This window comes from Octopus bimaculoides, chromosome 6 (genome assembly GCF_046866305.1).
Source record: "Octopus bimaculoides isolate indiv1 chromosome 6, ASM4686630v1, whole genome shotgun sequence".
Lineage (NCBI taxonomy): Eukaryota > Metazoa > Mollusca > Cephalopoda > Octopoda > Octopodidae > Octopus > Octopus bimaculoides.
Window position 1 is genome coordinate 70,235,766 of NC_142933.1, and position 26,195 is coordinate 70,261,960.

At 39.2% G+C, this 26,195-nt stretch overlaps 1 protein-coding gene across 2 annotated transcripts in view; it reads left to right on the forward strand.

The window, feature by feature from the left end:
- LOC106875696 (uncharacterized) overlaps positions 1 to 17,533 on the forward strand; it is a 319,885-nt gene extending 302,352 nt beyond the window's left edge. For both annotated transcript variants that reach the window (XR_016242302.1, XM_089354031.1), the window contains one exon: positions 11,997 to 17,533. Coding sequence is in view for 1 of the 2 variants with exons in the window: in XM_089354031.1 (XP_089210157.1) it covers positions 11,997 to 12,091 (95 nt within the window). In the remaining variant the exon portion in view is untranslated. The remainder of the gene's footprint in view (positions 1 to 11,996) is intronic.
- Positions 17,534 to 26,195: the final 8,662 nt, after the last annotated feature.

Genomic DNA, 26,195 nt, shown 5'->3' on the forward strand with positions numbered 1-26,195 from the left:
CATGTATATTTATATTTGCTTTGCACCACTTGACAACCAATATGGGTTTGTTTACATCCCTGTAACGTTGTGTTTAGTCTAAAAGCAGGCCAATTGAGCAGTATTAGACTAAAATTTCCTCACCTGAAAAAACCCCTTTGGGCAGTGCTCCAGCATGACTACACTCCAATGATTGCAGTGAATATGCAGTACGAAGCTTGCTTCCCAACTACATGGTTGAGATTTCAGTCCCACTGTGTGGCGCTTTGGGCAAGTGTCTTTTACTATAGCCTTTGGCCGACCAAAGCCTTGTGAGTGGATTTGGTAGACAGAAACTGAAAGAAGCCCGTCGTGTATATACATATGTTTGTTTGAGTGTGTGTATGTATGTGCCTGTCTTAGTGTCTGTGTTTGTTCCCCTGTAAGTCAGTGATTTGGGAAAAGGAAGTGATAGACTAAGTACCAGGCTTAAAAAGAGAACAAGTGCTGGGGTCGATTCATTCAACTGAAACTTCTTCAAGGCAGTGCCCCAACATGGCCACAGTCTAATGACCAAAACAAGTAAAAGATGTATGTATGTATGCTTATATATATATATATATATATATATATATATATATATATATATATATATATATAAGGAGGAACATGGCTTAGTGGTTAAGATATTCAGCTCACAATCATAAGGTCATGAGTTCAATACATGGTAGCGCATTGCATCCTTGAGCAAGAGACTTTATTTCACATTACTGTAGTCCAGTCAGCTGGCAAAAATGAGTCATACCTGTATTTCAAAACGGACCAGCCTTGTCACATTCTGTGTCATGCTGAATTTCCCTGTGAACTACATTAAGGGTACATGTGTTTGTGGAGTGCTCAGCTAGTTGCACATAGTCACTGTTCTGTTGGTTGAATCAACTGGATTTCTCATTGTCATAACTGATGGAGGGCCAGTTTTATATATATATATATATATATATATATATATATATATATATATATATGCATATATATATATATATATTGTGTGTGTGTGTAGTGCCTTTTCCTTTTATGGTGAGCTATTGAAATATAAACTTGTATGAAGTAAAAGAAAATTTCTGTAACAAATATAAACAATGCAACTGAACTAATAATTTTATGCACAATTAGCATGATTCAAATTCAGCTAATTAACCAATAACTGAGTGCTTTATTTCCCAGGCAGTGTTGTGTGTCCTTGTAGTTTGAATTAAATCTTTATCATAATTTCATTATGACAATCAATAATATTGTGAAATTTATGTTGATAAATAACTACTTAATATACAAGAGAGCCTACATGGGAGGGGGTGCTGAAAAGTTCCTGGCTTTGGGTGAAAGAAAATAGAAGAGGACCAGTTAATTATGATTTGATCCAATATATTCCCCCTTCTCAGATTCATACATTTATTTCAGTGGTCCCTCAGTTTTTCTAAGCCGTATAAAAGAACTTGGGAGGTTAGGCTTCCAGCCAGGCCTTTCACAATACCTTCATTTGTGGTTGTTCAACGTAGCTGAAATAGCAACTAAATTTCCTCAAATCACACCCCTACCAACTTGAAAAAATAACATCCCTCACCTCATCTGTGATATGAGATTGTATCACTTTGATACAGTTATTATCCTTGATGGCTTTGTATTTTGAGGCAACATAGAAGAATGTATTTCGTGTGTTGAGGGCACGTGATCTTGTGGTTAGTGTTGCATTCACAATCACGAGGTTGTTGTTTCAATTCCTGGACCAGGTGTTGTGTTGCATTCTTAAGCAAAACACCTCACCTCATGCTGCTCTGTAATCACTTCAACACCATGATGTGTGGCACACCGGGCACCAGTTCGGGCAGCATCGATTTGATGGAGGGGGTGAGCTAATGTACGGCACATCCATTCGATCACTATAAACAAATCATTTATGCAGGTCGTTCAACAAAAAATAGCAGAACCATCTTTTTTCAGACTACAAGAGTCTACCACCACCATCATCATCATCATCATCATCATCATTTTGTTCTGTAACAAAATGCCAAACTGATTTGAATTCCTGATCCATGACCATCTAGCCCCATACATTGTTCTGCTTAGTAATCGTACTTCTCTTTATCTGTATCTGACATTGTTTTGTTTATGGCATCTTATGCGCACAACAGGAACTAAGTTTTAATGGCGAAGTAGGAGACAAATAAAGAGGGATAATAAAATTTCTGTCTCTCTCTCTGGTATTGAACTTTTGAATGTTAGCTCTGTAGCCTGCTTCAGCTTGTTGGTTGGCACTCTATGCCCCCCTGCACTATCGTTGTTTTGATGCCAGGTGTAAAGAAAAAAAAGAGAGAAAATGTAGTTCAGCTACACAAACACACACATATATGCACGCGCACGCACACACACACACAAACACACACATATGTATATATACATGTAAACATATACATGTAAAATGTGTGTGTACGTGTGTGTGTGTATATATATATATATATATATATACACACATTATATATATAAGTATATATATATATACATATATATATATATACACACATACACATGTATACATGTGTGTGTGTGTATATATATATATATATATATATATATATATACACACATACAAATGTATATATGTGTGTGTGTAAGTATACACATGCATACACTCATATATAAACACATATACACACACACACACATTGAAGGCAAGGTAGCTTAATGAGAAAAAGACTTGGGGATGCAATAGTTTGATTGGTTATTTCCCGAAGCCAGATGCAAATGTTTGATTGGTCAAGTAAAGCGCAGCAGATGTGTGTTACACCGGTAAAACCTTCAGAAAATGCCTCCATAAAGTATAATTATGATGACAGGCCTGTTGACATTGACTTGCCTGACGTCCCTGCCACAACTGCGTTCCTATCCCCCACCCCACCCCACCCGTCACCGCTGGCGCTGCCACCACCGCTGACATCTCAAACAGTTTAGCCCGCTTCTACCTTATACTTTATAGTGCTGTCGGTCTCAGTGTGTCAGCCACTTAACAGAACTTCTTAATCTTCCTGTGATTTGTGAGATTCAGTGGAAAGGTTATTCCAGGAATTTTGTCATAAGAGATGGCATAAACTAGCAAAACTACCACTGAGTGATTGGTGCATACTTGTGTTATGTATGTATGTGTATAGGTGTGTGTTTGTGCATGTGTATTTAATGCATTGAGTATGTGTGCTTAATGCGTTGTGTGTGTGTGTGTGTGCGTGCGCTTGTGTGTGTGTGTTAGCATGCATATTGAGTGTTTATTACCAAAGTACTGATTGGGTTGAGATAAGCACAATGTTAAACCTAATGCAACTGCTGTTGTATACCCCCACCCCCCACCCGTCTCCCAACGTTCCTGCCGCACTCATTCTCCCCTTCATCTTTCCTTAAATAAACTACCTTATCCCAGAGTCGGAATTGTTGGTTGTTTGGTTGGTTGGCTAGCTGGTTGGTTATGCTGTAAAGGTGTTGAGAATTTCAAAACCATTGTCGTCGTAATCATCATTGACGGCATAGCTTCTTTTCCCAAGTCAGCATATTGATGGATTGACAGAATTAGTAGAACAGCCAAACAAAATGCTTTGTGGTGTTTCATAACATTCTTTCCTTGACATTCATGGGAGACTTAGATCTTTTCCTTCTTGGCCAAATCCTACCAAAATATTCTATTTGTTTAATATTCCAGCCAGATCTGGCCTCTCACACCATCATTCACATCATTCTAAAAATATATAATTACATCATTGAAACCATGAAGCTATGAGATAATACACAATTAGTTCAAAACAATATGATCTTCGAACATTGGGCCTCATGGAGGCAATGACTAGTGACTGAGACCTTTGGCAATATGCCGTCCTTGAGAAGACCTGTCAAGCCTAGTGAAATCATAGTGTGATGCTAGTGTCACGTAACTGGCACATAAAAAGCACTTTTTTAGCATTGAACCCCTCACAGAGGCAATGTGGCCGATGTCAGTGGCATGTAAAAAGTGCCTTTCAAGTGTTGGACCTAACAGAGGCCATGACAAATGACCAAGACCTTTGGCAATATGCCATGTTTGAGAAGAAGACCCATAAAGCTAAGTGAAATCATAGTCATAGCAGATACTGGTGTTACACAACTGGCACCTGTGTCGATGGCATGTAAAAGCACCCATTACACTCTCGGAGTGGTTGGTGTTTGGAAGGGCATCCAGCCATAGAGACCATGCCAAATCAGACTGCAGTCAGGTGTAGCTCTCCAGCTTACCAGCCCTGGTCAGACTGTCCAACCCATGAATAACAGAATCTTGATCGTTCCATTATGTATCTCTCCCTCTTCCCTCTCCCTCTCTGTCTCTCTCTTCAATTTCTGATTCTGATTTTGATCACAATATCTACCTCTCGTCTCTCAGGCATGCATATTTCTTTTCTCTCTCTCTACCTTCATTTGCATACTGCCTCCTCTCTCTCTCTCTCTCTCTCTCTTTCTCTCATTCAATTTCTGGCTCTGATCACAGTATGTGCCCCCCCCCCCACACACACACACACACCACCACCACCACCACTTCACTCATGCATTCATTTGCCTTTCTTTTCATTCTCTTTCCCCCAGCTCCCCCACCCACCCTCTCTCAAATATATACATTACTACCAGATTAGCATATTGCTTCTTCTTCCTCCTCCTCTCTCTGTCTCCCCCCCCCCGCCTCAAGACCCTTAACCTAACCACTGCTTTTTCCTTTTCTTCCAAACTTACCAATTATCTTTTTATTTCTCTCTCGAAGACTTCAACACACTACTCCCTCTCCCCCCACTCTCCTCTTTCTCTCTCTCTCTCTCTCTCTCTCAGACTTCTCTCCATTGTCCCTCTTTACTATCATTCCATCCTTCTTCAACTTCTTCCGAGTTGTGAATTGTAAAGATCCAGACCGTCCACTCGTGGCTGATTCTTTCTATAACGTTGGTTGGCGGCAACTGCTTACCATTGTAAACTTGTCAGCTTGCTGCTGCCACTGCTACTGCTGCTGGTGCTTTTGTTGTTGTTTAACTCATCTACCCCAGGGTGTCTTCATGTGCTTGCTCCACACACACTCCTACATAACCGCATTCTTCTGGTATAATGCATGCACTCAGGCACATGTACACACACACAAGCACAGTTGCACATCTGTACATACACATGGGCACACAGACAAAAGCACAAGTTCACATACACAAACAGGCATATATATATATATATATATATATATATATATATATATATATATACACACACACACACACTCAAACATACATTGTGTTCTCACATATACACAGACACAGGCATATACACAAACAGATACATGCACATACATACATACATACGCATGCATGTGGCTATATTCAGATAAATGCTTGTGCATGTTCACACAAAGGTACACAACCACACACTCACAAACACACATGTTAATGTGTAAATGAAAGTGAAAATAGTAGTGTGTGTGTGCACACGTGTGGGGGGATGGTTGTGGAACAAGGGAGTTAGCGTTTGGCAAGAATTTGTTGGCTGTATTCCCTGTTCCTTTCACTTTGAAACATTTGAAAAGTCTGAAGTCTGCAGGAAATAATGTTCCACAGGGCCTACCTGTCCACAGTGTGTGAGTGTGTGTGTGTGTGTGTGTGTGTGTGTGTATGTATACAAGTAGCAAAGTTACAGCAAGAAAGAGGGAGAAAGAGAGAGTCACTCACAAAGAGAGGGGTAAAAACAGTGGGTTAAGATAGGACAATATTGGATAAGACAATATGAAGGAAAAGGATATTTCTAAATAAGTGGGGCTTTCTTTGCTGCTATGATTGATTGTTGCCATACCATTATGTGGCTGGCCCTTAAGTACTTAGCATTGAAAAGCTCAATGGCTTCTTGCCTCTCCATCGAGAGTGGATTGTGTAAGGGCACCAGGTATATGCTAATGCTTGCACACGGGGAGGAAAAATTGCATAAGTCCATGCAGTAGTAGAGATGATGTTAAAATCACCTGTTTAAAACCAGTTGTGTGCACATTTTGACTGCAGCAGTGGCAGCAGCTACTGTAGCTTTTCTGTGACACTCACACATGTTGAAGATTTGAAGAATTCATCAAACAAACTGTTAGGATGCATTGATTTATTTCTAGTAAACAAACATGTGCTGACTTAATGAAAAATTGTTGGAAGGGGAGAAATGAAAAAGGAAAGACAAGAAGGAGTTGTGTCCTCAATAGTTCCTGGATGTTATCATGTTTAGTGTGTGTGTGTGCATGCGCATGAGTGGGTGTGGATTTCTGTGTGTGTGTGTGTGTGTGCGTGTAAGAAATTTATGAGCTTAGGCCTAAATGACAGAAAGGTGAATTAGTCCTTCCATGGGAACCAACCTGTGTGTCTGTCACATGATGAGTAATTGCATTACCAATTTCAAATGTGTGTATGCATACGTATGCACATGCACACACATGTTTTATTAAATTTCATTTATTGACGTTTCTGTCGGCACCTTGGGTGTCTTTTACTGTCGCCCTCAGCTGCTCAATAGTTAGTGAGTGAATTTGGCAGACAAAGCCTGTATTAAACCTGTCTTACGTGCATGCATGCATGTGCATGTGTGTGCATTGTTGCAAATGTACATGAAAGCTGATATTTTGTTTAACTCCAAGTGCTGACGCCGATGTTCTTTATCAACATTATGACTGGTTGTTCTGTGCTTTTGAAGACTCAGGAAATTTTTTAAAAAAACCCTTGCCTGCAAAGTAGGTGAGAGGATTGGCAACAGGGGGAGCATCTAGCTTTAAAATCCTGTTTCAAAATCAATTCTCATCCCAGCCATGCTAGCATGGAAAAAGATATTAAATGAATAACGGATGATAATGATATCTGTGCACATATCTGTTTCAACATATGCTTCCACATCAGGAAGCTTGCAAAACAAATGCATAAATGTATGTATATATGTGTGTGTGCGTGTGTGTGTGTATATATATATATATATATATATATATATATATATATATATATATATATGTAGGTATAGGAGGAGTGACTGTGTGGTAAGTAGCTTGCTTACCAACCACAATGTTCTGGGTTCAGTCCCACTGTGTGGCACCTTGGGCTGACCAAAACCTTGTGAGTGGATTTGGAAGACGGAAACTGAAAGAAGCCCATCATATATATATATATATGTATATGTTTGTGTGTCTGTGTTTGTCCTCCACCCCCAACCATCACTTGACAACCGGTGTTGGTATGTTTACATCCCCATAACCTAGCAGTTCGGCAAAAGAGACCAATAGAATGAATAAGTACTAGTCTTACGAAGAATAAGTCCTGGGGTCGATTTGTTCAACTAAAGGCAGTGCTCCAGCATGGCCGTAGTCAAATGACTGAAACAAATAAAAGAAGAAAAGAATATATAACTGAATTTCGTTTTGAGCTTTAGTCTTCTTGGATGTAATCCACGAACTGTTCATCATCATCCTCATCATCATTTGACATCCATCTTCCATGCTGCCATGGATTGGGAAGTACAATAGAGTTTGAGGAGGCCCAGAAAATAAGGCACTTCAATTATTGGCCAATTAATTGAATTTTAGTCACAGTAATTATTCTAACTTTTTTTTTTTTTTTTTCAAATATATTTCATCAAAAGTTTACTTACATTTCAATAATTCACTATAAAAGTATAACACTGCATTGTATTCTATTGTCTCAATTTTGGCATAGCTTCTATGACTGGATTCACTTCCTATATATTTGTTACTCTGCTAGTACTCTATACACACACTGTATATATGCATGGGTGTTTGTCTGTGCATACACTGTTAATTGGACTCTGCTTGGTGGAATGTACAAGCAAAGTACCATACGATAATAGTAAAGCTTCTGGCAAAAAGGTTCTTACCATTACTTTCTGTGATATAGGTTTGATCGCCAGTTCAGCCAGTTTGTTTTGTTTTTTTTTTCTCTCCCATATGTGTTACTTATAATTTTCTGCTATTCATCAGTATTCTGGAGCATGTTGACTGGTTCTTGGCACACTTTGTAAGGAAGGAAACCTCCAGCAGGGACCCCACAGTTTATTAGAATTAACCCTTTAGCATTTAAACCAGCCTTATCCGGCCCAGATATTCTATCTGTTTTAGGTTCAAGCTGACTGGTTCTGGCTTCTCACACTTACTCTACAATGTCATTCTATAACTAAACAATCACATCATTAAAATCTGAAAGCTATGATAATTATTACGCTTTATTAATTCAAAATAATGTAAATTGAATAAGCACAGCGTTTGATAGAGTAACCTGAATACTAAAGGGGTAAACACACACACACACACACACACACACTACATGCATATGCACAATCATTGAATCCAGAATATTTGCAAAGGCTGGAAAGGAATGAAGCAAACATGTTCCACTAGATGTGTATTGTTAGTGCATACAATCAACAGGACATGAATGGGCTGAGAGGAAATGTGGGTATAAGTGCAATCAGATGGTGTGTGCTGCAGAGAATTCTGCATTGCTTAGGATATGTGACAATATATGTTGGCAGTGCTGAGTATTCCAAGTGGATAGAAATGTTGGTTTATGTATTTCCTTTTATGACATCATCATCATCATTATTTAATATCTGTTTTCCATCCTGGCAGGGGTTGTGTTGGATATACTCTTTTACTTGTTTCAGTCATTTGACTGCGGCCATGCTGGAGCACCACTTTTAGTCGAGAAAATCGACCCCGGGACTTATTCTTTGGAAGCCTAGTACTTATTCTGTCGGTCTCTTTTGCCGAACTGCTAAGTTATGGGGACGGAAACACACCAGCATTGGTTGTCAAGTGATGTTGGGGGGACAAACACATACACACACACATACGACAGGCTTCTTTCAGTTTCTGTCTACCAAATCCACTCACAAGGCTTTGGTCAGCCCAAGGCTATAGTAGAAGACACTTGCCCAAGGTACCACGCAGTGGGAATGAACCCGGAACCATGTGGTTCGTAAGCAAGCTACTTACCACACAGCCGTCTGTTTTCAGACCCTTTTTTACTGTTATTTTTCAGTGATTCTCTGGAGGTTCATATAAGGTTTTGCTGTTGGAGTTTATTTGCAATGAATTGGTTTATACTTCTACAATATACAAAATATTTTAACAATTTTTTCAATATAATTCTTAACAATACTTTAATCATAAAAACATGATTCTTTTTAAACACCGAATAGCTATAGGGATCCAGTAGAGTAAAGCTAGAATCAAAGTGGCCCTTAGGGAAAAAATGGTTGAGAACCATCGCTATATATCATGCATTTTCTCTCTCTCCTATCATTTGTTGAAATTCTTTGCTCTCTCTCTCTCTCTCTCTTATCTTTATTAGTATCCCTCACTCGCTGTCTCTCATTACTCTCTCCTCTATCACACATTGTTGACACCTTTTGTTTTTTATTTTCATTATTCTGTCTTTTCCCATCACGCTTCCTGCTGTCTTATATTCAATCTCTTTACCAACAAACAACATGTAGCTGTCTATCACTCACTCTCACTTTCTCTCTCTCACTCTTTCTCTTTCTTATCACTCTTGTTCTCTTTGTTATTGTCTCCTTTATTCCTCTTACCCCAGTTTTCCCTCTCTCTCTCTCTCTCTCTCTCTCTTCTGTCTTTCTTGACCATGTTTACCTTCAACCTTCAACAGCAATGCAGAATAGAGAAAGAAAACTCTTGCTTTTTGCCAGAAATAATGTAACTTCCATAGTGCTGCTGCCATGGCAATTTGCACCCATTACACTTTGAATCTCACATTTTAGCAACTTGGAGGGATTTTCTCGCTAAGCTTCTCACTGATTGCTTTTCTTGATGCTACTACTGATAATAACGAGGAGGAGATTTTAATAACGAGTCTGTATTGGTGGTGATTGTGAATAGATAAAGAAAAGCATATCGATATTGACGGTGATGAATGGTGAAGGCTAGTCTAACTAGAAACACATTCCCTGTAGGTTAGCCTCTGCTGGAGCATCCCAACTTTTGCACATGTCAGATGATGCTTTGTGTTGGGAGAACAGGAGAGACAGTTCTTGATGTCTTTTCTATTGAGAGGTGGCTAGAAACATTGATTATTACTGTATTGCTGTTTACATTTCAGTGATGCCAATGGTGCTGTTATTGTTGATAGTGATGACTATGATGATGACGATGTTCGATATTTTTAGCCCCAAGTTGGTCTTGACTCTACAAATGTATGGTCACTGGCATTCCAGATATGACCAACCTGTTGGTTTTACAAACATTTATTTAAGATTTATTATCCCATATGGCCTCTGCCTTCTCTCTTTACTCTTTTACTCTTTTACTTGTTTCAGTCTTTTGACCGTGGCCATACTGGAGCACTGCCTTTAGTCGAGCAAATCGATCCCAGGACTTATTCTTTGGAAGCCTAGTACTTATTCTATCGGTCTCCCTTTTGCCGAACCACTAAGTCATGGGGACATAAACACACCAGCATCGGTTGTCAGGCGATGTTGGGGGGACAAACACATACACACATACATACACACACACACACACACACACACACACACACACACATATATATGTGTATATATATGTATATATAGATAGATAGATATAGATATATATACATATATACGACAGGCTTCTTTCAGTTTCTGTCTACCAAATTCACCCACAAGGCCTTGGTTGGCCCGAGGCTACAGTAGAAGACACTTGCCCAAGGTGCCACGCAGTGGGACTGAACCCGGAACCATGAGGTTGGTAAGCAAGCTACCCACCACACAACCACCCCTACGCCTATGTGTTTTTTAAATGATAAAGTTTGATTTGGGAGAAAGAATTGCCTATTATTTTGCCTATTAAGTCACCATATAGAAGCTTCCTTTGTTGGCTCTTGGTAATGGTGGTGATGGTCTCTATCGTTATTGGCAGAATGGTTAGCACAGCTGGCAAAATTGCTTTGCAGCATTTTGTCTATCTTTACACTCTGAGTTCAAACTCTGTTTAGGTTGACATTGCCTTTCACCCTTTCAGGGTCGATAGAATAAGTACCAGGTGAATGCTGGTGTCGATTTAATGAATTCATCCCCTCCCCCAAATTTGCTGGCCTTGTGCCAAAATTTTAAACCAGCATTATTATTATTATTATTATTGTTATTGTTATTGTTATTGTTATTGTTATTATTATTATTATTATTATTATTGCAGTGAGCTGGCAGAGCATGCCAGGCAAAATTTTTAGTGACATTTTGTCCATCTTTATGTTCTGAGTTCAGATTCTGCTGAGGTTGACTTTAACTGTTGTCCTTTCGGGATCGCTAAAATAAGTACCGGTAAATGTTGGGGTTGATTTAATCAATTTATTCCCTGCCCCAAAATTGCTGGCCTTGTAACAAAATTTGAAACCATTATTATTATTATTATTATTATGATTATTATTATTATTATTATTATTATTATTATATACACTCAACAGATTAGACTGTTGGAGAAGAAAAAATCCTAACATCAGGCTACAACAAGTAACCTTAAGATGCCAAGATTATTACCTCTGCCTTAGCGAAGGCGGAGTTACTGTTATCAGTCATGTTTGTTTGTTTGTTTGTCCGTGGACAAGATATCTCAAGAATCGCTGGATGGATTCGGATGAAACTTCCAGGGTTGTTTGGCCTCATGATTGGCACAAACTGATTAGATTTTGAGATCAATTTGGCACCGGACAAGGATTCTGGATTATTTTTCCTGTTTTTTAACTTAATTTTTGAAAGCAGTTAGGTTCATTTTTAGCATTCTCTTTTGTAAGAGCAGTCAAGTATATTTCAGATATTCTCATTTTAAAAATCATCTCCAGCTAATTGTTGAGAGGACGTTGGTGTTGCCTTGGCAGAGGTTTGCGCTCTCTGAGTGCTCTTGTTATTATTATTATTATTATTATTATTATCATTGTTATTATTATTACTTTTATTGTTTCTTCTTACAGGTGGTACATCGTTGGGAGGATATCTGTGTGGTGGTGATTTCCCTCAAGCATTTGGTGCTCCCATTCTTGAAGCTCTGATTGTCATCAGCCTCTAACCAGTAAGTACTTTCCCAGTTCTAAAAGACCTCTCGCAATTTTTTTTCTGTTGTTTTTGTTGCTCTTCTTATTCATCTCTCTAACCCTAACCCTAAGACCTTAACCATAACCCTAAACCCTAACCTTAACCCTAACCCTGACCCTAAAACACTAACCCTAACACCCTAGTGAAAATCGTGCGGATGTTAATCTGAAAATTTACCGTTTTTTCTAAACAAAGTAAATAATTTTTTTACGACGTTTTAAGATGGGGGAAGATTCTACAAAAAAAAATTATTTACTGTTTTATTTACTTTGTTTACATGTTTTGTGCATATGTGCATTCACGCTAGATAGTTGTTGTAGGATCAACTAGTCACGACTAGCTAGCGTGGAAGTGCGAGTGCGCACACCGGGACCACTCTTCTTGAATAGTACCCCCTTCCATCTACCAAATCCACTCTCAAGGCTTTGTTTGAACCTGGGACTATAATCCCAGACGTTTGCCCAGGGTGCCACCCAGTGTGATTGAACCTAAGAACACATGGTTGGGAAACAAGCTTCTTAACCATATGGCCAAAACTGCACCGGTTTTTGTGTCTTTGATTACAGGTCCTGCTCAATTTGGATTTTCTCCAGGAGTTAAGCAATAATTGCTACTATTACTACTACCACCAAGTACGACTATGACCTCTGTAATCACTATGGCAATTACTACAACACTGCTTATAGTCACTTCTCTAGAATCACTACCACAGATATTATTATTAACTACTTTTACAGTCACTACCAATGTAATCTCCACTACTTTTATTATCACCATAGCCAACACCAACACCATCACCACCTACAATCACTATCACAGTAGCAATAATGCCGTAGAAAGCACCATGACCACCTCTTAAATTTACTACCACATTAGCCATCACTACTAAATTACAACTACTAGTACTGCTACTACTACTACTACTTACAACAACAATTACCTCTACTAAATAATTGCTAACGCTGCCACTATACCACCAACACCGCCACAACCATTACACCATAATCATCATCAGTATCACTACCACCATCATCATCATTATAGCCACCACCATCACTGCTATCATCATCATCACCATCATCATCACTGCCATCATTGCTACCACTGCTACTACCACTACTAACTCTAGTTTCACTATGGAGCATATAAAAATGGCGTTTATCTTTGCTTGATAAATTTATGGCTTTGGGATTGATTGATGGCCACTGTGATGTGGTGGTGGTGGTGGTGGTGGTGTGTGACTGTAGTTGTGTGCTGTGCTCTGCATTTGTGCGTACGGTGTAATGTGCTATATTGTGTGTGTGTGTGTGTGTGTGTGTGTAGTGTTGTGATGCTTGTGTGAGTGCATGCAGTTTTGTGTATTAGCATTGTGTGTGTATATCTTTGCGTGTATATGTATTTGGGTGTTATCATGGGATGGTGTATGTGTGTAGTGTGAGTGTAAGGACGTGTGTATGTTATGTAAATTTGCGTTTGGTGTATGTTTGTATGTGTGTGCGTGTGTGTGTGTGTGTTTGTATGATGATCTGTACAGACACATGTATGTTGTGTGAGTTTTGTATTTTTACTGTATGTTTGTATGTATATGTATGTGTGTGATACATGTGTATGTGTTTGATGTATGTGTATACCTGGTGTATGTTGTGTGAATTTGTGTTTGCTGTACGTTTGTGAGTATGTGTATGCATGTGATGTGTGTGTGTGTGTGTGTGTTTGTATGATAATCTGTACAGACACACATGTGTTGTCTGATCTTTGTATTTGCTGTACGTTTGTATGTATGTATGTATGTATGTGTGTGTGTGTGATACATGTGTGTGTGTTTGGTGAATGTGTACTGCCTGGTGTATGCAATTATGTGTGGTGTATGTTGTGTGAATTTGTATTTGCTGTATCTTTGTGAGTATGTGTATGCATGTGATATGTGTGCGTGTGTGTGTGATGATGATGATGATGATGATGTATGCTGTTGTGCGAGGTGTCTGCACGTGCAAGTGAGTCTGCATTGGCAGCGTAGAATGAAGGGGACAGCTTATATTAGTGTATACATATGACATGTGCTGACTGTGACTGCTCTGTTTTACATCTGGTGTGTGTGTGTCTGTGTTGTTGTTGTTGTGTAAAGTGGATTACTAGGTCAGTGTGTGTGTGTGTTATGTGAGAGTATATTTGTATAAAGGTGTATATGGATGTGTGTCTGGTATTCCGTGTCTTAATACACAAGGTGTAGGCATGTGTGCCTGTGTGTGTGTCTTGTAACTAATCCTGTCACTTGTAATAAATGAAAAATCCCGTGTCTGACTTGTTTGAAATTGATCTGGAAAATGGTAGTGCTGGTGGCGGCAGTGATTTTCATAATAATAATAATAATGTTGCTTATGATAGTAGTTGTAAGTGTTATGATGGTGGTGGTGGTGGTGGTGGTGGTAGAATAGTTTTTGTGGTAGTAGTGACCATAACAATCCTTGTAGTTGTTATAATGGTTGTGGTGGTGTCAGTATTTATGAGGATGAGGGTTATTGTAGTAGTAGCAGTATCCATTAGAGTATACTCTGCAGTAGCTGTGGTTGAGGCTTTAGTAGTAGTAGTAGTAGTAGTAGTACTGGTGGTCATGGGAGGAATAGCCATAGTGGTCGATAGTATGAGTTATTACAGTAGTGGGGGTCAGTATAATGCTTATCGTAGTAGTAGTAGTAGTACTAATAGTGATGATGGTGGTAGTTGTAGTAATAGTGGTGGTGGTGGTAGGGTTTTATGACAATTATATTGGTGATACGATACTTATTACTGTTGTAGATAGCATTGGTCATGGTAGGAGCGGTGAGGTTATTGTCATGGAGATGTTTGTTTTACAGTAGTTGTTGGTGTTACATTTTAACCCTAGACCAACCCTGACCGTTGCTGACCTATATATAATCAAAAAGCTTTTTATACTTGTAACCATCCTGTCTTTTCTAGAAGCACTTTACTGCATCTATATACTCTCTTTTACTTGTTTCAGTCATTTGACTGCGGCCATGCTGGAGCACCACCTTTAGTCGAGCAAATCGACCCCAGAACTTATTCTTTGTAAGCCTAGTACCTATTCCATCAGTCTCTTTTGCCAAACCGCTAAGTTACGGGGACGTAAACACACCGCCATCGGTTGTCAAGCGATGTTGGGGGGACAAACATATACACATACATATAAATACCTATATACGACAGGTTTCTTTCAGTTTCCGTCTACCAAATCCACTCACAAGGCTTTGGTTGTCCCGAGGCTATAGGAGAAGACACTTGCCTAAGATGCCACGCAATGGGAATGAACCCGGAACCATGTGGTTGGTAAGCAAGCTACTTACCACACAGCCACTCCTGTGCCTACATCATCTAATGTGGTTTTTATTTTAATGACATTTGACCCTTTAGCATTTAAACTGGCCATATTGGACCCAAATATTCAAACTGCTTTATGCTAAAACTATCGAGGTCTGGCCTTTCATACCTACCCTGCAATGTCATTCTAAAAATAAACAATCACATCGAAGCTACGATTATTTCAAAATATCTCTAACTGTGGAGGGACCTGTGGAAGAAGATGTGGGACAAGGTGGTGAAGTGTGATCTTTTGGTGTTGAGTTTCACAGAGGTGATGACCAGTGGTTGAGACCTTTGGTGATTTTCTGTGCTTGAGAAGACACTTTGAGCTAAGTGAAATCATAGTTGTGGTCAGTGCTGGTGACATGTGAAAGACACTGTACACTTGGTGGCGTGGTTGGCGTTAGGAAGGGCAGCCAACCATAGAAACCAAGCTGAAACAGATTGCAGCCTGGTACACTTTGTGGAGCGGTTGGCATTAGGAAGTGCATCTAGCCATAGAGACCAAGCCAATACAGACTGGAACCTGGTACTTTCTGTGGCGTGGTTGGCATTAAGAAGGGCATCCAGCCATAGAAACCAAGTCAAAATAGACTGGATCCTGGTGCAGCTCTCCAGCTTACCAGCCCCAGTCAAACTGTCTTATCCATGCTAGCATGGAAAACATACTAAATGATGAAGATGATGAATTTTTAGAAAACAATGCGAATAAATAGGCATTACATTTCGCATAGTAATCTGATTCTTAAAATGTTAAGGCAAATTGGGTGTATTCCAGGAACATATGCACCGTAAATGCAGTTCCTAGGTTGACTCACTTCACACACAGTATGCTTGTGGAAAGGCTCTACCTTTTAAATTACAGACACAATCCATCTGACAAGTATCTATACAGCGTCCATCCACCCATTCTCACTCACAAGCTAGAAGTCAGCCTGAGACTGGTAGAAAGGAGTCTTTCTTGCCCAAAATGCCACACAGTGGGATTGAACCCCAGATGGCATAGTTATGATGTTATCTTCTTAACCATTAGGCCATACTGTGCCGACTGTTTATAATAGTATACAATTCTGAAGCAAATGCAGCAGAGGTGCTCCAGCTCGATCATATCTCCATGTGGTTTAAATGTACAGGTCTCCAATGTTCAAGTGGCTAGAAAGTTTCAGCAAGAGGGCACCCAAGAGTTGTGACTTGAATACTGCACCCCCTCCTTAGAGTGTAAGAAGTTGAAACCCTCTCCTGAACAGGGTGATTCTTCTCTGAAGGGCCTCAACTGTTCAACTCTCTTGAGAGTTTCTTACTAGTATTGTGAGAAAAGAAAGGCAATATTAAAATAAAGAGATTAAGCTGTTATTTTGTGGAGGTACTCCCTGCCACCATCGATAGCTTGTTATAGTATTCGTTTTGGTGGTTGTAGGTTATAGTTGTTTTCATTGCAGTGATCATGATGATGGTGGTAATGACAGTGGTGGTTGAGGTGGTGGTGGTGGGTGTTTTTGTGATAAGGATCATTATGGTATTTATTACAGCAGAGGTGGGGGTGTCGTGGGTGGGCAGCAGAGGGAGTCATAGAGGTTGGTCATGCTCATTGTAGTAGTGATTGTTTATTTAGGAATTATTGTGCTGCTAATTATAGTATAGCAATTGCTTTTGTTCTTAGTGGTAGAGGAGCTAGTAGTAGTCAGGATTGTTGTTGTTATAGCTATTGTTTGTTTATTTTATTTTTATTCTACTGATATTTTGATTCAGTCAAATGATAGGATTTGTTTATAAAAATATAAGAATGAAATCTAAAAGAAAAGATTTATTGTTGTTGTTGTTATAAATAGTTGTGAATGGGATCAATATAATCAACTTTACTTCTCCACCCCTCCTCTTTAATTTGTGGCTTTGTGTCTGTGTTATTTGAAATCATTATTAGAATTGTTAGTGCCTCAGATAAAATGCCTTGTGGCATTTTCTTTTTATTCTCTATATGCTGAGTTCAAATGCCTCAGAAGTCATCTTTGCCCTTGCCTATTTCCGTAGCCTTCCAAGTTAGAAAAAAAAAATAAAAGTCCAGTACTAAGTTTAATTTAATTGACCCATTCCTCCAAAACTTCTGGTTTTGTACCTCAACATCAACCATGGCTTCATCACTTCCTGAAAGAGGAACCCCTCCCTGGACTCCTTCCGCTCCTGTCCGCCTCTGGCTAGTCAATTCCATGTAGGCCATAGGTAGTGGATGAAATCACCTTGCCATCTTATCTTTGGTCAGCCTCTTGACCATGTCTATTGTCTTAGTATCTATTCCATCCATGTTCAGCATCACAAGAAAGCCATTGCCTGGATTCACCAGCACATGAGAGTCAATACATCATAGGAACCATCAAAGAGAACAAATATAGAAGGGCTGGCCACATTGCATGACTGAAGGACAACAGATGGGACAGTCAAGGTGACAGGTTTTGTCCAAAAAAAATTAGAAATAACCAAGGGTAGGGAATTGGTAGAATCCTAAGTATCAGAGAAAAATCTTGTGTTGTTCTCTACAGCTCTTTATGTTCTAAGTTGAAATCCTGTTGAGGTCAACATGCCTTTCATCCTTTCAGGAGTCAATAAAATAAAGTACCAGTTAAGAACTGGGGTTGAAATAGTCTCTATTCTCCTAAAATTACTGACTTTGTGCTCTGAGCATGTTTGACTTGTTGAAATGCTGTTGTTGCACATTGGACAAATCTATCAAACTGAGTCCATTCTGAGGATTGCCTGGTCGCCTACCTTTAACAAGGTAAGGCATGTTGGTGTTCCTGTGTTTAATGACTGTGGCAAGTGACATTATGTGGTTGACAAGACTGAAAGTGTTGAGGACAGACATTTTCCTCCTTGGTCAAACCTAAGTTCCACTTGGAAAGGCAAGTGAAGGTGAAGAGTGAAGTGCCCTCTCTCACTCACTCGCTCTTTCTCTCTCTCTCTCTTTCTCTCTCTCTCTTTCTCTCAGTGACTCTTCTGGAGTGATGAAGCCCTTGACTGATTGTGGCAAAAAGGCTGAATGTGAATGAACCTGCTCTAAGTACACACCTGTAGATTGAAGAACAACAGTTAGGGGATCACTTATGTCCTATACTGGATCTGTGGGGTTCCTTGGTTAGCTCTAGGTGGAAATTCTCCTGTATCAAGAGAACTGCATCATATTTTGTATACTTTATATACTTTAATCTCATTTCTCTGTCTTTTCTCTTTCTTCTCATCTTTTACGTAAACCCCCCTCAAACTGTAAACTGCCTTTGTATTGTCCCCCCCCCCCCCCCATCTGATATACTCCTGTGCCAAATAAGAGAAATCATCATCATTATTAAGGTGGCGAGCTGGCATATTCATTGGCACACTGGGCAAAATGCTTAGTGCCATTTCATCTGTCTTTACATTCTGAGTTCAAATTCTGCCCAAGTCAACTTCGCCTTTCATCCTCTCAGGCTTGCTAAAGTAAGTACCAGTTAAGCACTGGGGTCAGTGTAATTGACTTACCCCATCTTCCAAAATTGCCGGCCTTGTGCCAAAATTTGAACGTATTAACAACTTTGTTTGTCCTTGCCTATTATTGTTATGTCTGGTCTATTATTTTCTAACTTCTTGTCCATTTGAAAAGGAGAGTCCCACATAATCTTAGAATTCTCTGTCTCCAGCCCTCTTTCAACCCAGTGTTCACACTTTGTGTCTCCAACTTCAAATCCCCATTTCTGGCAAGGCTTCCAGTGTAAAACTTTTATTATTTGGTCATGCCTCCATTTCTTATATTCTTCCTTTGTCAACTTGGGACATTCTGCAACAATGTATGTCACTGTCTTCTTCCAACTTTGTCAGACTCTACATTTTTCTGACACATACTTCCCATATACGTTTTCCCTCAAGTTGTTTGCTTTTATCGTTTGATCCTTGGCTGTTACAATTAGACTCTCTGTTTCTTTTTTTAATTGCCCTTTTTCTTAGCCAAGTCCAGGATTTTGTGCCACAAAGCACCCACTACACTCTCGGAGTGGTTGGCGTTAGGAAGGGCATCCAGCTGTAGAAACTCTGCCAAATCAGATTGGAGTCAAATCGTCCAACCCATGCTAGCATGGAAAGCGAACGTTAAACGACGATGATGATGATGATGATGATGATACATCTTCAGTGGCTCTCCAAAATTGACCATGCAGAGATTTCTTTTCAATCTATCTAACATGCTCTCTTTAAATTTCATACTTGTCCTTTTCTCCTATTCCATTAGCTGTTTCTTACAATAAGTACATGTAAAGCAAAATTTTCTTCAGGGATCTTTAAAATATTATTATGGATCCCCAATTTACTATTTTGCTTGCAAGGACCTCACCCCACAAAAATAAAATCTTATATGGACCCAGGTTGAGAACCACTGCTCTACATGTTTATCCAACTAATTAGAAATAGCAGCGAAATCTCCCTCAAGCCACACTTTTTTAAAAAAATTGTAATGATATATTAGTGTTGTTCTACTTATCTGTAAACAGACTGGACTGTCACTGTTGGAGCTCATTTCTGCATAGATCTGCTTGATTAGGATCAACCTGGTGCTAACTATTAATAACACCAGTCAATATTATGTCATTTTTTTTTTTGCTTTTAATAGATAGCATATGTTAATAAAATTATCGCTAGCCATTTATTATGGATCAATTCAATTGTGTGCCTGTTGTGTTCAGAGAACATCTATTACATTACCTCTCTGTCTATTGTATTAACTCTGTTGCTCACACACATGCACACACTTTTCTTTCTTCCTCCCACCCTCTCTCTCTCTCTAAAAATTAGCTTTCTGTCTTTAATCAGAACTCTTCAAATTGGCAGAATTGCTAAAATATCAAAAAACATGATTTCTTTCCATTTTGAGTTCAAATTCCTCCAAGGTCAACATTGCCTTTCATCCTTCCAAGATTGATAACAAAGTGCAAGTCAAGTTTTGAGGTCGACTACTCTCTGTACCTTGAAAATTGCTGGCTTTGTGCCTAAAACAGAAAAATTTATTCCCATTTAGACTGTACATTGTAAAAATTTAGCCTTTTTTTCAAGTCAGAAGGTTTTTGTATTGTTGTTAAGTCTGCAGGAGTACAAGATATTTTGGCACAAATGTATGAGGGGTTAAGTGGAATTAATAGGAAGATATTTCAGGTTGATCTACATATTTTGGTCGTGTTGAAGTTGGTGGTTTATGTGTCATGTCGATGTGCAAATCTCTTTGACGTCACTCTTTACTGGAGTGAGAGAATAGACACTGGCTAATTGCTGCTGTTATTGTCTTCTGCTAGTGCTGCTGCTGCTACAAGTACCTCACCTCGGAGATGTAGAGATAAGGTCCCTATGGTGTGTTTATTCTAGGGTCTGGTGCTCTGAAACATGAGGTGCCTAGTTTAATGGTGTGAAGTGTGAAGATACTGGTGCTATTTAGTGTTATATATATATGCATACATACATACACACACATGCTTATACATGCATATACACATATATACACACACACTTGCACACACGTGCAGACACGCATATACATATGTCCACTCACACACATGCAAACACATATACACACACATGCACACACATTACATTAGCTCTCTCTTTTCCTCTCTTATATGAGCGCTGTTTGCTCTTATTCTAAAGTGAAGATAGTGAAATGACAGCAGATACTGTCAGTCATGCCATTGATATGTCATGGACACCTGACTTCATTGATTCTATAGCTTTGCTACCTTCAATCCTTCTTCCTTGCCCTGGACCTTTATTCCATCTCATCACCACCACCACCACCTGTCTCCCTTTACCTTTTAGCTATTATGATAATGTAGCGTCACTTTATCTTCTCACACGCACACACACACACACACACGTGTGTATATAGGCAAGCATGCACATGCATTTGCATATACACTTGCTTGTCTTTATCCTGGAAAATTTTTTCCTTCCTGTAACACTAATAATGTTGATACACGCATGCACGTTCTCTCTCTCTCTCGCTCTCTCTTGCTCTCACATGCACACACACACACACACAAGCATGCACGCACTCACTCATGCACATACTCAAATGCATGCTGTGCATGTGCACAAAGTAAGAAAAGCCTGATAATATATAGACATGGTTGATTTATGTGTGCGTGAGAGAGGTTAGATGGAGAAAAAAAAAATAAGAGGAGTGAGCGGATGTTGTTGATTTTCCTCTGTCGATTCTAATGGTTCTTATATGTCGTCTTCTTCTTCGTCTTGCCCTCACCTTTTCCACTACTGGACTTTGGAAAAATGCTCTCAATTGACCTCTATTAACGATATCTTCAGTTTCTGTATAGATCTTCACATACCACTTATCCCCACTTTTTTTTTTTTATTATTATTTTATCTTCTGAAGCGACAATGATGTTCTTCTGTGAAACAGATGCAGACAAAATTATTTGCCGAGGAGCTATAGTTACATACATATATAGTCTAAGTTCAAACCTTGCCAATGTTCTAATTGCCTTTCAGTTTTTATAGGTCAGTGCAATAAAGTACCAGTCAAGTACTGTGGGTTGATATAACTGACTTTATCACCCAACCCAAATCTGTGGTCGTGTGTCCATGTCAAATTTCATTTATGTTCATTATTTACATTTGACGGATATTTGTCCTTGTTTGTTTACACGTTTCGGCTGACATACCCTCCAGCCTTCATCAAGTGTCTTGGGGAAATTTCGAACCTGGGTTCTCATTCTTAAGGTGTTTTTCGATATTATTATTATTATTATTATTATTATTATTATTATTATTATTATTAAGGTCACTGCCTGGAATTGAACTCAGAATCTTGGGGTTAGTAGCTTGCACTCTTAATCATTACACCATATGCCCGGTCATATAGCATAGTGGTTAAGAGCGCGGGCTACTAACCCCAAGATTCTGAGTTCGATTCCAGGCAGTGACCTGAATAATAATAATAATAATAATAATAATAATAATAATAATAATAACATCTGATGAAGTCTGGAGGGTATATCAGCCGAAACATTGTGTTAACAACAAACAAGATGAGGACAAATATCCGTCTAATGTAAATAATGTACATAATTCCTCATCTCTTAAATATAGAACTTTATAATCAACTTTATTCCCCTCTTACCCAACTTTATTCCCCCACTTTTACCCGTGTCATGTATCATTTATGCTTTTATTACTCCTCGTGCCAGTGCCACATTTAAGGCACTCAGTACACAATGTAAAGTGATTGGTGTGAGGAAGGGCGAATGTGGAAAATGAAGGTTAAAGGATGATGATTATGGTGATGATGATCTTGCTGATGTAAAACTTAACTTTTCACCTTTCCTGAGTCAATAAAATAAAGTACTTGTCCAGCAGTTGGGCAATATCATCAATTGATCCCTTCCCCTTGAAATTTCATCACCCCCCCCCCCCCAAGTAGAGGATGGAATGCAATCAATTGTCAATTTGATTAATTATTAACAGGTGCTGACCACATTTTTTAGTGTTGAGTTTTTAGCTTAATTCTTGATAGGTTATGCTTTGCATTTCATCCTCACCAATTAACATCTGTTTTCCATGCTGGCATATGTTCAATGGTTTGACAGGATCTGTGACCAGCTTGAGGATAAGGGCCCAAGCTCAAAAGTCAACTTTGACATGCTTTCTATGGCTGGATGCGCTTCTTAACACTAACCACTTCACAGAGTGTACTGGGTGCATTTTTATGTGACATCAGCACCAACGAGATCCCCAAGTAACTTACAAGACCCCACTCAACAGAGGGTGTGTAGGAAATAGTGTTGAGGAAAGTGGCTTTATGTCAGGTGATGAAAAGTTAAAGTATGACAGAGAGACAGAAACAGGTGTCTCACTGCAGAGGAGATACACAGCTACTCCTTTCATCCATAAAGAAGTAAAAAAGAATATCAGCCGCAAATGTATTCCGTTATTCCCATTGTTCGCAGCACTAGTAAACAATATGTTTTATGCAGTGTTGTTGTTGTTGTTGTGTTCTCTCTTGTGTGTGGTGTTTCCTAGGTGTTTTGTGTGTTGTATTCTTGATGTTGTGTGCTGGTATTTTCTTGATGTTGTGGGGTCTTAATTATTAAGGTGTTGTAAACGATTACATGATACTGGTGATGTTTAGGTGTATGGCATAGTAAACTATCTATTCTTTGTTAGTGTTTCTCAATGCGTAACAGATTTGCACTGGGTTGTAAACTGCTGTGTGGGTTTCTTTTTTTTTTCTTCTTCTTTTTTGCGTATTTTTGTGAAGTGTTGATATTTAGCTGATGTGCCACAGTGACAAAAATGTCACTGGCATTTGGAAGGCTTTTGCACTCTCTCTCTGTCTCTCTCTCTCTCTCTGTCTCTCTCTCTCTCTCTCTCTCTCTCTCTCACACACATACACCATCATAAGAGTCTTTATGTGGGGGGGTTTTTCACCTGTTAGATATAACAGCCAAATCTATCTCAAATCATATTCTGAACCAAGGAGGACACATTGGACTATGTAGCCACTGAATAATAATTTTTTAAAAAAATGAAAGGACATAAAAAAAAGGCAGATGCCTCACAGCTAGATCACTTTTGATCATAGGTCTTCTGGATCAGGGATGACCCGGTGTTAAGCAACAGCACATATCTGTTCCACACACAGACCCTTGACACTAATCACCAAAAGAGGAAGTAAGGTTGGAATTTCCAGTAATGAAGGTGAAGTGATTTAAGTAATTGTTTGTGGGTATTGAGCTGCAGAGGAGTTTGTAATGCTATTGCTGTGTGTATATGTGTATTTCGTAGGGTCAGTGGTATGTAGCTGAGTAAGGGATTGTCAGTAATGTATGTATGTGTGTGTGGGGGGGGGGGGGGGGGGTATTGTGTTTTGAAGGCTTCGTCAAGTGTGTAGATGTTTGTGTATACAGAAACCCACTTACACAATAACATTGTGGTTGACTGTGTGATTGAAAATATGCGCATATTAGACGCGTTTTAACCTTATAGCTTTCCCCACACTTTCTTCTGTATTTTGCTTTTAGCCCTATAATTTTTTGTGTGGGGGGGGGGGGGTGAATGCCGGTATATATATGTATATGTGCATATTTGTACAGTTTTGGGGCGAGTATGTGGGTGAGCATGTGTGTGTTTCAAGCGAAGGTGGTTTAGTATATACATGTAGGCGAATGTACAGATTGGTGCGCTTACGCGAACACTATAGACTTTTCTACTCCCTTACCTTTACTCCCTCCCCTTATTTAGCGGTCTATAGTTCTTTTGTCTTAATAACGGTCAACCACACAGTAATTTCCCTTTGTTTAACGGTTATTTTTCACAGGAATTTTCAATGACCGGATAACTGAAGAGATGTTGGCGTGGGTTCCCACCCCGGCATCCGAAACTCGGAGTTTTATCATGGCTACCGAATAAGTGTCACATATTTTTACAGATATATATATATATATATATATATATATATATATTTATACATTTTATATTATGTATGTGTGTGTATGTATGTATATATATATTATATAATGTATGTATATATATGTATATACACTACACATATATAAATATATGTGTACATATATTCATATACTTGCATACACATGTGTATATACTTGCATATCTATGTTATGTGTGAGAGAATGACAGGTAGATATAAAGAGAGACAAATAGGAGTGGAACAGGGAGAGACAGGAAATGGATGGACATTTTTGTCAGTGTGTATTTTAACATGTCTTCAATTAATAATCAGGAAGTTCTATAGTCAGCAAAAAGAACAGAGCTTGGGGGAATGCGGGTAAGGTGTATATAGTATATGGAAGCAGATTGTCTGGAGCAGGGTAGGACTGAGGCAGAAGCGAACGTAGCATGGTAATAAGATATGAAAATGTGGTGTACAGAGCAGATGTTGGAGGTATAAAGTACAGAGTCAGTGAGTGGAGCAGAGGTAAGCTGTAAAGGTAGGGAGTTTGTGAAGGATGTAGAGATGCAGAGATCGACAGGGAGGAGTGTAGTGTTTGGAGGCATGGAGCAGAGCAGGGTTTAAGTATGGTGTGCAACACATACACACGTTCAGCATGTTTAACAAGCGCTAAATTACTAACGCTGATTTTGCATGTTGTCATCTTTTGTCTCTTCACTTTAATATTTATGTATTCTAGCATCAGATCTTTCACAGCATTTGTGGTGGTGGTGGTGGTGGTGGTGGTGGTGGTGGTGGTGGAGGCAGTGGCGGCAACAAGAAATGTCCTTTGTTGGTCATATTTCTAATTGGTGTTGTCGATTGTATTGGTATTTGTGGGTGGTGATGGTAGTGGCAGTGTAGCAGTGGGAGGAGGATATTGAAGGTGAAGGAATAGTGGTAATGCTTGATTAACTGGTGGGGTGGGGTTGATGGTGAAGTAATAATAATAATGCTTGATTCACTGGCGATGGTGGTGGTGGTGATGGGTGGTGCTGGTGTTGCAGTGAGTGAGTCCAGTGATGCTCCAGTGATTACAATCAGCATTAAAAGACATTACCTATGAGAGCATTTAATGTGCAGATGTGTGCATTTGTGTGAAATTATGCATCTTTGCATGTGTGTTTGTATGAATGAGCATATGTCTGCATAGGTCTCTGCATGTGTGTATGTGTTTTTGTGTGCGTACATGGGAATATACCTGTATGTATTTATGTCTCTGTGCGCTTTCGTTTAGAAAGGTGCATAA